Here is a 13,989-nt window from a genome sequence, read left to right as displayed (position 1 = left end):
GGGGGGGGGGGGGGGGTGTTGATCGTATGTATAAAAAAAATCGGATTCCATGTAACGGTTATTTTTTACAGAGTCTATATGTTCGATGACGTGTGCCGTGACGTCATCGATTCTCACTTTGTGTCCCTTTTATTAAGATTACGTCAGTGCTATATATAGAGCGCTACGAAAATACTACGATTCGGGAGCATTGAGAGATTTTCGAGAGAGGCTCGGAGCAGTTTTAATTTATCGAACCTGTCGTTATTAACGTGTCCCTCGTAATGGTCCATACGTATGCGTGTGAGAAGACACGTGGAATATCCTTCGAGGAAGGAGAGAGACGGAGCGAACTTTTTTTTTTTATTTTTTTTTAATTTTTTTTTTTCAATTCACCGACCAGTTCTCGGTAGTCAAAATTATATCAGCGACGAGCGTCGCTCTCGTAAATTCAAATAAGACGTATAGGAGATGCTGCGAATAAAATTATCTCGTTTCGCTACTGGCTTCGTTATTTTATATAGTTATATCTTACAACTGCATAGATACTGTACCTGTACAGTATAGACGTACAGTATAGACGTGGACTGTACTGGCAGCTCGATACAGCAGGACAGGCTCGGTTACGGTATCTGGTATGGATCGCGATCGAATAAAAGATTTCATTAATTGACTAACGTATAAAACAACAATCTGGAAGATTATCTCATTACGTATTTGCCAGTAGGTCCGCAGGACTTCTAATCATCAATTTATTATTATTATTGAGTGTTATCGAAAAGTAATAAAAAAAAATTTATTCGATGCAGCAACGCATTCGAGGATCCACTCTGTAATCGGTTGCATGATACAGTCGATATTAATTGATCGTCTTGTGTATCACGATTTATCGATCGCATTAAAATATCATGCTCATACATTTTTTTTTTAATTGCTATCATTTTCAAAAGTGGTCTTGGAACCAGAAATGGATTTTTCTCGTACTATGATTTCGGGTCTTGATAATCTTATCGGCGCTTTCTCGAAATTGCTTTTGAAAAAAAAAAAATTAACAATTGTCACGTGGTCTCGTACGGCTGTACGTCATGTGTATACGTGAATTGTGACTGTTCTTACTGTGGCAGTAAACCAGCAAGTAATTCGATGACGCAATGGATTTTATTATTACCCAATGTTTATTACGCACATAAACGTAGGCTTTCGATAGTAAATTGATATCTGGTATATATATACACGTATATATAGATATATATATCTTGTGTCCCAATGGCTTCATGGAAATCATAGACTTCTCGATCGTCGTTCCACAATATCATCTGCAAAGCCTTTCTCCGGATTCTGCGTTGCGTTCCACGCGGACCGAAAGAGAACAATTTTCTACAAAGTCGACGTCAATTAGTTATCGTACAAATCGATAAGCCCATTCGATTCGCGTATAATAAATATCACATTTGATTTAATAGAAAGGAAAACATAACAGCCGTGCGTATTTACATAGCTCGAAGGCAGATTCGCCATGTGTGTACGAAATACGTATATAAATGTATATACATATTTACACGTATGACAGACAGTAGAGAGGTGAAAGATCTCTCAGGAGGAATCGCAGCATCACATATGATTTCACATATGTGCACGTGTCCAAGAGGCCTGCACGTTCTTATGTATACATAATGTCGTATATATACTTATAGTTTAAAGCATCCAGGCTGGTCCCGTTAGCTCTTGGCTCTCGTCTCGATTCTCTCACGTGACGACGAAGAAAATTACATATGGTTCGTCACATATTACCGAATCGAAAAATCGACCCTGAATATCACAGCTATCGGTATCGGATCGAAACTTCGTTCTTGATCGTGAATCGACGTATTCGACTATCGTGTATTGATTATCGCGAACAAAATATTCATAGGGTCTATATATATATATATATACATTCGACAATAGGTATACGTATTAATATTACATACTCACACATGAGCCAGGAGTGCCGTTGTGAAAATTGATGCGAGACACGTTCTTACGATATATACGTATGTGTAATATATTTCATTCGGATTCCAATTAAAAAATATATAGAATTTCTCAAGTGCACAATATCCAGGCCGTATGAGCATTTATGTCGCGTGAATCGCGCAATTGCGATATCGCCTTTATTCGATTAAGACATTCTTATCGACACCCTTGTTATTCCTGGGCAATATATAATATATACAGTATCCGCGTTATCGGTGCTTTGCAAACCTGACTGTATATATGTATATAGTGAAGTAACTTGAATACAATAAAGTTACGGTAATTTACGGTAAGCTACAAGAAAGTGAGGTTAGGGTGTAGTGCGTTGGTTACCGTTGGGCGGCGCTGTACCGATGGACCGACTGGAATGCCGTTTAGCGACTTCCCTCTCCCACTCTTTTCATCCGGGCTTCTCTTACACGCGTCTTTTATTCACATATATATATATATATATATCTAGTACATAAATGCATTATACACTGTGCATATAGGTATAGAGTTTATATCGTCTCTTGAAGTTACGCCTTCTCGCCACCCTTTGTGAATTGGGAATTCGCCGGTAGGTTTATGCGTGTATATGTATATGCACGTGGTTTATGTACACGACTGCACTACGTAACGAGGACCCTAAGAGAAAAATTATGTTCGCAAGAATTTCTTGTTTCAAATGTGATAACGGGATTGGGATTTTTCGTGAATTTTATCCGATTCGAAGAATTTTGATGGGCGATCGCGCGATTGAGATGAATTTTGAATTTTGAAAGTTTGATCGGTTAAGGAATATTTTTACTCGGTTACTCGTTCTCGTTGTTCGGGCTATGGTCGTTTATCCTTTGACTTAGGTTATGTTCGATGCTCGTACGCTGGTCTCGCTGGACGATATCGGACTGAGCGACGATGCGGGAAAACTGTCGTTACGAATGTAAGAGACCGGTAGGGATTTCGGTGCGCGAGGCGAACGAGGAAGCAGGTGGAACCTGTATGGCTCCGAAAAAGAGCAAAAGTGATTCTTACCACTGTATTCGAGCGTCTCGGCGCAGAAACTGGTTTGAAAAGTTGGCCACACGGATCACGATCGAAGTTCAGTTTTTACCGTGGGGGCCTTTGCAATCCTCGCTCTCAAGATGCTTCTATTATCTTTTTCTCGAGACTTTCTCGGACGAGCTTCTTTGTTACTACTAACTGGCGGTTCAATGAGCAGTCATTATACTAGTATCTTGGAAGAATATATATATATATATATATATATATATAAGACTGAAATATCTTTGAGTAACAGTAGCAGCCAGTGGCAGTCAGTAGGAAAGGTCAGGAGGAAAGGTCCACCCAGTTAGGCAGTGCCATCAAAAGGGCAAAGTTCAAAGCCTTGTTGATCCTATCCCTGTGGTCTCAATCATATCCCGATCAATCTCGGCTGGGCAATAGGGAGATAAAAAATCGAGATAAACTGAAATTGGAAGCTGGAGACGATCTGTGTCTCTGAGAAGAATGTATCTGGATTCGTTCTTGGTGACAACGTATGGGCAGTGATACCTTTTTTTTTGTATCCTTGTTACAATCTCATACACGATCCACCATGTATCACGGATGCTGCGTTGTACCTGAGATTGTTGAAATTAATCGATCGATTAGCGGACTCGCAAATTCCACGGTAATCGTCGAGCGAATTAAGTCTGAATAAAACGCCACACTGTAGGTGTATATCTATACGTGTGGTTATCTTAATGATAAAGCTAACGAGCCATTGGATTGCATAGGATCATACGGAAGCTGGGTACTGTATGCGTGACGTCACGCGAGGCCAAATTTTTAACAGAGACCGTAACAAGTTTTTGAGAGATTGTGAAAAAAAAATTTTTTTTTTCTACATTTTCGATCCGATCGGATGCGGAGTGAGGGATTTTGTAAAAAAAATTTTTTTTTCATATTCCAAAACTTATGTCGAATTTCTTTCGACCGTTCGACTTTCGCGCTTGGACCACTTATTTTTTGTTTGGATTTACGTACCGGTGAAATTTTCTGCGCATGCGCAATCCGAAAGTCCAATGGTCACGAGCAGCACGCACAGTTCGTGCAAATGCAAATTCCCGAGCGCCATCTGTCTTTTCGAAGTACTATGCATCTCGCGTACGGTCGCAGATTACGGTGCGTACCAAACCATTTTCGAATGTACACGTCACGGGGTAATGCGCAAAAATGGCTCGTAACCTATTATTAGAGTATTTTGTTTGCGGTATGCAATGCGCGTTCCGTTATTAGCGTTTGCCTTCCGCGCGGCGAATTTACGACTGCGAGGGACAGAGGTGCCGCTTCCTGCATCGTGCTGCGCCGATCTTCGTGAGGGCATCGAATAAACTTTCAGCTCTGGCTGTCAAAGGGAAAAAAAAAAAAAAAAAAAAAAAAGTATTGCTGCACGGCAGTGAATTAATTTCGATACGATTATACAGGTCGGTCTAAACGGGTGTGTGGGTAAATTTTGGTGAAAAAAAAATTTGCCAAAAAAAATGGCTATTTTTGCAAGTAATTAGCAAATTTATCCATGGCGCCTTAAAATAATTTCCAAAATAACCGGCAATGCGAATTTTTTGCGGTAATAACGATAATGACTTTTTTTCATGATAGACGACGCGAAAGCACGCGAATAAAAACCGTGCGTGAATCATCGAATTTAATAATTCTTATTTCCAATGTATCAGGATGGATGCATTGCCAATTCAATGTTCCTCAGGGTCACTTATGTAATTCACAGCTTGATATCTTAACGCTCGACCATTAATTGCTCGTTGTGTTGTCGCGACCTAATTGAAACCTGCCGTATCCACAATACGTATAAATAATTTAACTGATTTGACTAAAAGAGCAACCAGCGCCCGTTGTACTCTTTGCAAGAGCGGCGGGTTCGGTCTTTCACTTTTATTTTACCAAGAGCCGTCAGGCTTGTATGTTAATATTGACATTTTCAGGCAAGGGCTTTTAATAGCGGTAACTTCGTATATACAGGGTGTTTCACGTAACGAGTCATCGGCTGTCATAAAAGTATGAGAGTGACGCTCGTTGCTACTTTTCCCTTTAAATCGTTACGTTGTTATTATAATAAGTCATACGTATCAAAAATGAATTTTTTTTTTGATTGAAATTCATTTTTTTTTTTTCCAATATCCAATAACATCTCAAGACTCTTGAGTAACTATTTGGTCATCGATTCTCCAGGATACCCAGTGTAGTCAAAGGTGTATTGCCTCGAGGCTGGCAGCTCTGAAAGGATGCATTCAGAATGCAGGCAGTCTTATGTTTTCTCTCTTTTTCTTGGCTAACAAACGCTCAATGATGAACGCTGGTAAAATCAGCCGCGAGTAGCGATGCAGCATCTTTTAGCGTCGCTGGGTCCACGTATCTTGCATGTGGACAGAGATCGCACGTTTGACAGGAGTCCCAAGTGGCGACTGTTGGGATCTAAGAGTTCATTTGCACCTGTGCAATCGATCAGTTCAAAAGTCATTGAAAGACGTCTCAATTGTAAAATGATAAATTTTCATTGATTTTCGAAATTCCACAAAAAATAAATATTTAGATCACTTTGTTTCATTTCTTATAAAAATTACGTAACTTCGAATTTCGAGTAATTTTTCATAACCAAAAATTCACGAAATAATCGTTTTCGTTGATTTGACGATCCTAGATCGAAACAGAGCTCGAAATGACTTTTTCAATTTTTCGAAACTCGGACCAACGTGAATACCGAGCAACGTCGATGATTCTAGGACGTGAAGAAAAACTTGGTCATTTTTTTGTCCCGTTTCAATTGTGCCTGTATTACTTCTAAGACAATCATCGAACCGATTGAGATCTCGTGATGCTGTCAGTTGGTACCCGTGTCGAAGGTGGTAGGCCTGGGAGCAAAAAAAGGACGAAGTGATATATTCGAATGGTCGTAGAGTGGCGCAGTCTTTCTTGAACTGAGCCAAGTCCGTTAATTACTCATTAAGATTTTAGTGTTCGATTGCTCTGACGTCTTCCGATTGCCCGGCCAACTCTGTGATTGGTAACGACTGGACGGTGGTGGGGTGTCCAATCTTCTAAGGTGTGGCGTAATTGCTTTAATTTTGTTCAAACCATTTTTGGATGCCCTCTTACCAAATTTAATTTGAATATCAAATTAGGAATGATCCCTCTTATAAAGGTACATGACTTCAGATCCGATATCTGAGTATCCATATTCGCTAATGACTAATGCAGCCGACAGTCGGAAAACTTTCTAGTCGCTTCCCAGCAGACACATAGTATAAAATTTACATACAGGCAATATTAAAATGCCCTACTCAAGGATATGACAGTTACGTACGTGAGATCTTTCATAACCATTACATACCCGAGTAAGACACATTAACATTGCTCATACGTAACCGTAACTTCGTGATATGCTGAATCTTCAAAATTTTTCCATTCATTGACGCCATCTTGAAATTGGATTATTATTTACGACATAAGTTCAAAAAAGATTGGTCGAGTCATGATATTACCACCAATCGATTGCTATTGTCATTGATAATTTTTTATGATCAATAATCATTGACCCAATCAGAAAGCAGCGACCCGCGGTATGGTTCTGGAAAAAAAAAAAATTTTCAAAAATGTATCCAAGGCAACTGACGATATATCATGTAAACAGCGAGTGTTTTCGAAAATACGTCGAAAATGATTAATTAAATTCAGACGTAAAATCTTCGCGCCCGATTCACATCAGAACTAGAGAAACTTCCGAGGAGTCACGATTCGAGGACAGTGCCGGGAGGTAGAGCGATTATCGAAAGTTTATAAAACATATTAAAGCCTACAGGGTAAAAGGATTGAAATAACAATAATAATCGAGGCGGTTATTACACGGCTAATACCAATCTACGTTATATGCACACTGAGCCCGGAAAGAAAGACCAGAAAAATTCATACGAGAAACTCACACCAGACATACTAGTTCCAATTGCCCCAGTAAAGTCTTGTTGCCACTGATGACAACATGATGGCAGAGCAGCGACGGAAGCCTACGGGCCAAATCAGCAATAGCCTTCGAGCATTATCCTCGTTTCAAGAATTTTTACGTCCTCCCCCTATTTATGAAGCGGGCTCGCATCGATTCGCATTCGACGTCCCGTATCTCATGCGGGAGAATTTCTATTCGAGACATACGCCATCAGGACGTCCAGTGGTAACGAGCGAGTCTACGACGATTATAATGCGGCGCGGGTAACGCGCGCGAAAAATATTTTCGAATGACTGTACGCAGGGTGTGTACCCGATAAGAAAAATAGTAAAGTGGCTCCCGTGGGCTTCAAAAGTAGTTAGAGAAAGAGACGTGAACGCACCTGCCTTGAGTAAACGTGGGCTTTACGATTCATCCGACTAGTCAGGTGAGGGAAGGTATAGACTCACGCAGCAACATTTTATCCAAACACGCTGTCGCTCGTGTGTATTTAACCGTTAGCTTGCATTAACGTTATTTAACACCGATGTCCGGCGCGTTCCCACGTAGCGTTCGAATGGAAATAAAATAAAATCCCAGCTGAATGATATCCCCCAAGAGGATGAACTTTGGACCGGAGATGGCCCGACGCAAATAAACCTTTGAATTAAATTCGATCCTATACGTATGGCAACAGAGTTCATTCCCCGTGCGTACGCTTACTTACACATAATCCAAGGATGATTCTATGATAAAAAACAAAACACAGTCCCAGAGTCAAGATGTCGGTATGCAAGCTCATAATTGTGCTCCGAGTGTCACGTGACATGAAAAATATCAACACGCGTTCGGTTTGACGCACGGAACAGAAGTGAAGCAACTCCTCGTTTGTTTTGTCTTCGATCAGCGAGAGACGTAGCGTCGGTAGGGGTAGTTAAGCCGGGGGGTCGGGAGGAGTCGGTAACTGTCGGGAAGGATCGGTCGTACGATAAAAAGCCGTTCGAAGGGGCGTCCGCTCACGTGGTATCTGTGGAATAAGTAGTGGGGATGCCGGTGGGGCCAGAGCCACGTGGTGGAGCGTACCCTCGGGCAGAATTTCGGTCGACTCCCGCTTCGACGTGGGTACCGTGGGTACCAGAGCGGGTACCGTACTCTGCCGTATAGTAGGTATAAGGTAGTAGTAGGTAGTAGCTCCTAGTAAGAGCACATCGAAGCACCCCGCTCGGGCGCACGGGTCTTCACGAGCTCTGAAGTCGACTCGTCAATCGGGTCGTCGCACGGAACATCATTCCGGGTCATCATTTCGGGTCGTCGCCAGCGTCATCTTGTCTCGACACGTTCGCGCGGAACGCGTCGTCTTATTGTACGATCAGCTGTTCGCATTCCGTGGACCCATCGGTGAACGTGTTGCGCGCGGCACCCCCTTAGGATCGCACCACCATCTTACCCCTACTTATATCAAAGACAGTAGTGGGATGACTAGACTTTTATTCTTTTTTTTCTATCCATTTTTACCCTCTCTATTACTCTAGTCTCTCTCGTGCTTTTCCTTAGGACGCGTCGCACACGCTTTTAAACTCTAGTCTCATTCGGCGAGCAGATACGGCACTGACTGTAACCCGACATATTGCTATTCTTGAATGTCAACAACGTCGAGAGGTTTTCGTTGGACATTCTTCCTATTGTCTTACGTACTTTTGAATCAGTCTGTACGGTCGATCCCTACGTGTCGTGTGTTTTACGCTTTGCGGATTATTGGAACTGTTTTCTTGAGTACAGCGTAAATACGTATTTTTGAAATTCTATATTGGCAGTTGAAATTTTACACGAGATTATTAGTTCTTTTTTTCATTTCGTTCGGTGTGAGTGAGGATCATCAAGTGTTATTTGGGATTCGATTTGACGTCGCGACGGATTCACTGTGGATCCATAACACCACGTGGATATAATTACTCGTGATTTTATATCACGGCTTTATTCCTCACCAAGGATTGTGCTATGTGCGCGAATCTCGGAAAGTGTGTTCAGTGATAATTAGTGACAAAGTTGGAGGGTGGTAACGGTGAAGTATCTTACGGAGAGGCGGCCCTGGAGGCCACCTCGCCTAGAAACAGCAAGCTGGAGGTCCTGGGGGTATTTCCACCGCGTACGGAGCCGCCAACAGCCGACAAGCTGGCGCTCTGTTACGCGCCCCACGTCGACATGACTACGGTCATCGAAGTTGAGGTGAATTTCTATGTTCTTTAATTCATTCTACGTAGAACTCTTGAGTAGATTTTGTAAAATTTTCGTCGATGAAAATCGGGCTAAAATTTACAGTGAATTTATCAAAGGTCCCTGAGTGGACTTCGTTTTCAACGAAATAACGTGATTTTGTAATACCTTGGAATGCATTGATACTTATAGGTACTAGTTGGATTTATGGTTTTGTCCATGGCAAAACCTCTTTTTCACATTCCCTCTAAGTTGGTACAGCTATACCCTATACCTTTCCCGGGAAGATCGGCATGGCTGATGCGAAACGTTCGTTAGCTTAATACGTCCCCTAACTCGATTCCAGTAAATCGTAAATCTCGGAAGAAGTCCACGGCTTCGCTCGTCGCGGACAAGCCTCAAGAGTCACCGTGCGGCTAGACATTGTTTATGAAATTTATTGTGGACGCGCCTCGAAGGTACCTTCAGTCCTTGCGTATCGAAGTATTGCCAATAGAAACTCTGAACCTCGTACAATCAGGATCTGTTTCAGGATACGAAGCTAATGTATCGCGCACGGCATCGAACTGCTCGTAAGTGTAAAATCGTTAGCTGCCTTCGTCGTTACGAAATAACGAATGAAAGTAACGTGATTGGGTTACCGCGATTCCTTGAAAAATTGTGAAATCACAATGGCGGCGGCCTACGTTGGTTTATTTTGGCAGTGAACCGGTGCACGGCAACTAGCCTATAGATAATCATACAAAGAGACCCAGACAGTCGGTATTCGTAACGAATGAAAGTCATACGGTATAACGTTGCCAGATACGAAATTTCTTTTGTCGTTCCTCGTTAATACGTCGACGGGAAAGCCTCGTTGCGTAATCGGCGGTTTCGAAGAATTTTTCAAACTTTCATAACGGACAAAATTTCCCGCGCCAACCAGCCTCGACGCGACATACCAAAACAAATTAATACCCGGCTCGCTGGCTAATTGGCATTAACTTCTATAACGGATCTTAACGCTCGATATTCCGTGGCAGCAGACACACCAACTTTATCTTCTACGAGGACGTCGATCCATTCTGTCGCCGAGGACAATTATTTATCCTTGCTCTCGTTATAACCTCTGCCAATCCGTTATTCCAGTTTTCTGACGCGCTCGATCACCCTGTACACTGTCATTGCTTCTTGCGTTGCTTACTTCACTCCGTACTTGATACTTTACAGTTATCCTGTTATCGCACAATCCGAGCTGTCTCTTTCGTCGGCGGTCGCTTACGATCGCTCAATTAGCCGTTGCAACTTGTTCAAAACTGCGTCGCTGCAGCGTTACGTCGCTATAGGTGGACCTGTTGATAACTGGATTTTTTAAAATAAAATTTTCGAATTTTTTTTTGCAATTTGATAATTAACTGCAATCTTTTAAATCTTTTTTCGCGTACGTACGTGATATGATTTTTTCGAGGGTTGGTCGTCTTAAGAGGCATCCTCTTGTCTTCGCTGTTTCTCGCGTGAAGGATCGCATAGATAAGGGCCAGGGATGCTGGATATTATCATGGACTGAGATTCTTCGTTCGTGCATGGAGATGTTTGAGATTGTATCGTATACGGAAAAAAAAAGGAAACCTAACGTACCTACTCACGCACTGCACTGACAGTGCACATGCTGGTGGACTAAGACGTAGTCAGAGATATCTAGATACTATCTAGCGTATATCTAACAGAGTAACACCTTACGATGCGCAGATCGCGCGATTATTACTGTCGGATTGTTTCGTTGTTGCATCCCACGTGCATAACGCATTGAGATAAATTTACGTGTGGTGGTAAATAATTTCATTTGTCCCTTTGAAATTATTGTAGTGAATTTTTTAGGCGGTTTTCACTTATACACAGCATCCGATTCATCTCGCGGATCATCCGTATATTTTTGATGGCTGTGCGTAAGCGTTGTGGGTAGATTATGTAAGGATGTTATTTTTAAAATTTGTCTGCTGCTTTCGTTAAGTCGCGTGTATTCGTGTTGGGAAAAAAAAAAATATAAAAAAAGGAATCCGCTATTCATTATCATTCAAATTATGATACTTGGTTGAAATGTATTAAAAAAAATTTTTCCCACTGAAAATTATTTCGCTTCTTTATCTACTATATATATATATTGCTTGCACTATATTGCTTGTGAAATAGCGGACCATCTTGTGAAATTTGAATGAACCAAATAAAACTTACTACGAAAGCATCACTTCTCCGGATGCTTTTGGCAGTGCGCGTGAATTCCCTAGGAACCGGTTGAATTTCATCTGTGATATAATACACTACACGGCCGCAATCATCTCATCGCACAAATATTTCAGTAAAACCTGAAGTTGACTCACCGGCGTCATTCTCGCCGACGATCGAGGAATTATAGGCAAATTAAAGTTGTTTCGAGCCAATTTGGATGACGAATAACAAAAAACCCAAAGCACGCCGCGGCGGTTCACTTTGTGATGGCAAGAAGTTCGACCGTGTTTTTGTAGCTTTGTGTGCAGATTAAAAAAAAAACATTTTTAACTGTAAAATCAAAGCGGGTCAATACGTGTATCCTTCGTATCGCAGAGTGACTTTTCGTATCATCCGATAAGGATTTATTTTTTTATTTTTTTTATTTTTTAACATCTGACTAATGTAATTCCTGTACGACTGTACGAAATGTCTGTAATGTGTTTCACCTCTCTTAATCGTACCTTCGAGTCGTCCCATCTTGCCGCATTTCGTAAATTCAACTTTACCCTACAGCATACGAACAATTAAGCCATTCGGGCAAACGGGTTTTACCGGAAGTGACGAATATGCTTTCCTGCGTTTAGCCTAGCTATTTCGCGCGGTCTACGCTGAACTCGAGACTTTTAAATATCAGATTCGGCACGCATGGACCAACCTGATATATTTGCCATATCGAGCCAACGAAGACAAGTGCGTAAATGGGATAAATCCACGTGAGTAAACGAAAATAAATTTTGGCGAAATAATCAAACCCAAGACTGAAATTGCGAAAAAATTGAAACTGGTTAATACCTCGAACATATATAACGAGCAATGGTCTGTCCATGAAGAGATATGAAAAAAAAAAAAATAAATAAAAAAAAAATAATAACAATATTACTCAATGTAAATTATACACCCGTTATATAAATAATATCAAATTTTCAGTCTTCCCAAGACTCGATACTATTTCTAGGTCCTATTCGTAGATCGAACGAGAGCGCAGAAGATCCCAAGTAAAACTTCGAAGCGATCGAAACCCGCGTAGCCCGGAGTTAAAAGCTAAGCGATTTATGAATGGTCTAATCGAAATGCGCCGGTCTCTGCTCGGAGGCTTCCTGCAATGCTTTATCATTTATAATAACATCTTATCGGCTTATCGCCGGCGATATAATCTCTGGCGTCTTACGATGCAGTTATCTTAGCCGGATCGAGACACACCTACATTCTGCCCGTGAGCTATTTGTGTTGCGACAGGCACTCTGGCTTTAGCATAGTTTATGCCCATTTCGCACTTGGGCCATTACGATAACCATATTACCCGTAGGCCGGTAAAAGCGATCTTTACTAGGTATTTTCTTTGCGTGACAATTTTTTCCACTTTTTTTCTTCCCCCATATTTCCCATTAATACCGATGATCGATCATCTCGAAGATCGGTATCACCTATCACATACGATTACGCTTGAATAAGATTACGTTCGATCCTTGAGGTGTCATCGGGTCATGAGACGGTGTAATAAATGATCGTAATGTTATTATTATTTAACCTTTTTTCCTTGATTCTCGTATAAATTATTTTTGTGAATTTTTTTTTCAAAAATTCTTCTATCCGCCACGTTTTCTATATGCTTACTTTTATTTATTTTATTATTAAACCTTTATGGCCGTCACTTTCGAAGAAGCGTATTATTACGCGAGTGATCGATCGCCGATGACGACGATGGTCGCGCGTCTATGTTCGCGTAAACAAAGTAATAACCAGTCGTGCGTAATCGGTCGGCGAGGCGATTAATGCGCCGTGCACTACCGACTGCATCCTTGCGCGTTAAATCGCGACAGGCTGGTAAGGACGTGTCATAAAGGCTAAAGCGTCATTTTTGCGTCTCCGTTAAGACTGTCTTAGGCCAGATGCGTTCTTCCAGCTTTATGCCTTCGCTGCGGAACCTGTTTTTCCACAGTCGGATAAACTCGTCTAGTAGAGCGCGATAAATCGTACAGCATACGGAATAGACACAACGTGGAAGGTACGGTTAAAAAGAAATACATACCCAGTCAAATTGGCACAATGTAATACAATCGACTGGCACTGCATTCTGCCGATCCTTGGAAAAAAAAATAGGCGTGTAAAAATAAAAAAAAAATAAAATTATTGTAAAATTATGAAATTATTTTTTTTTTTACTCGACCGATCAAAATATTTTGGAAACTCGATCATAGTCCTCCAAAGAAGTCCAATGGTCCATCGTCCAATGGCGAAGCGGCAAATTCCACGAGGCTGTCAATCTCGACCGGGCTGAGCCCCGCGAGGGTCCGTGATTGATTTTTAACATTGTACTCGTTACGTAAGCTTTCAAAACAGTGAGATCCGATCGGTCCTACAGTCGTGGTTTTGTTGGTAGACCCATACGCACAACGTCGCTACACGAAGTTCAAAGGCGAGTCTTACGGGGCCCCCAAGTATCTTTTGGCCTTTGACAATCTCGCCAACAATAATTTTTCTTCCCGCAAGGCGCTCCGGCGTTCACGGATCGTGATCGGGCTGTCAGGAAGATAATTGAATCGGTAATTTTCGAAATAGTCCTTGGGCACCATGGG

General features: G+C 41.6%; 1 protein-coding gene across 9 annotated transcripts in view; it reads left to right on the top strand.

The window, feature by feature from the left end:
• The window catches only part of LOC107270148 (transcription factor AP-2-epsilon), a 124,979-nt gene that overhangs the window by 72,244 nt on the left and 38,746 nt on the right, over positions 1-13,989 (top strand). The window contains exon 1 of one of the 9 annotated variants that reach the window (XM_015744941.2): positions 8,118-9,178. The exons of the other annotated variants lie outside the window; for them this stretch is intronic. Coding sequence (XP_015600427.1) covers positions 9,155-9,178 — 24 coding nt within the window. The 5' untranslated portion in view covers positions 8,118-9,154. Of the gene's footprint in view, positions 1-8,117; positions 9,179-13,989 lie in introns of those variants that run through there. 9 annotated transcript variants of the gene reach the window in all.

Source organism: Cephus cinctus, unplaced genomic scaffold, assembly GCF_000341935.2.
Source record: "Cephus cinctus unplaced genomic scaffold, Ccin1 Ccin1_scaffold0076, whole genome shotgun sequence".
Classification (NCBI taxonomy): Eukaryota; Metazoa; Arthropoda; class Insecta; order Hymenoptera; family Cephidae; genus Cephus; species Cephus cinctus.
Note: the sequence above shows the minus strand (reverse complement) of the source record. Positions and strands in the feature narration are given on the sequence as shown.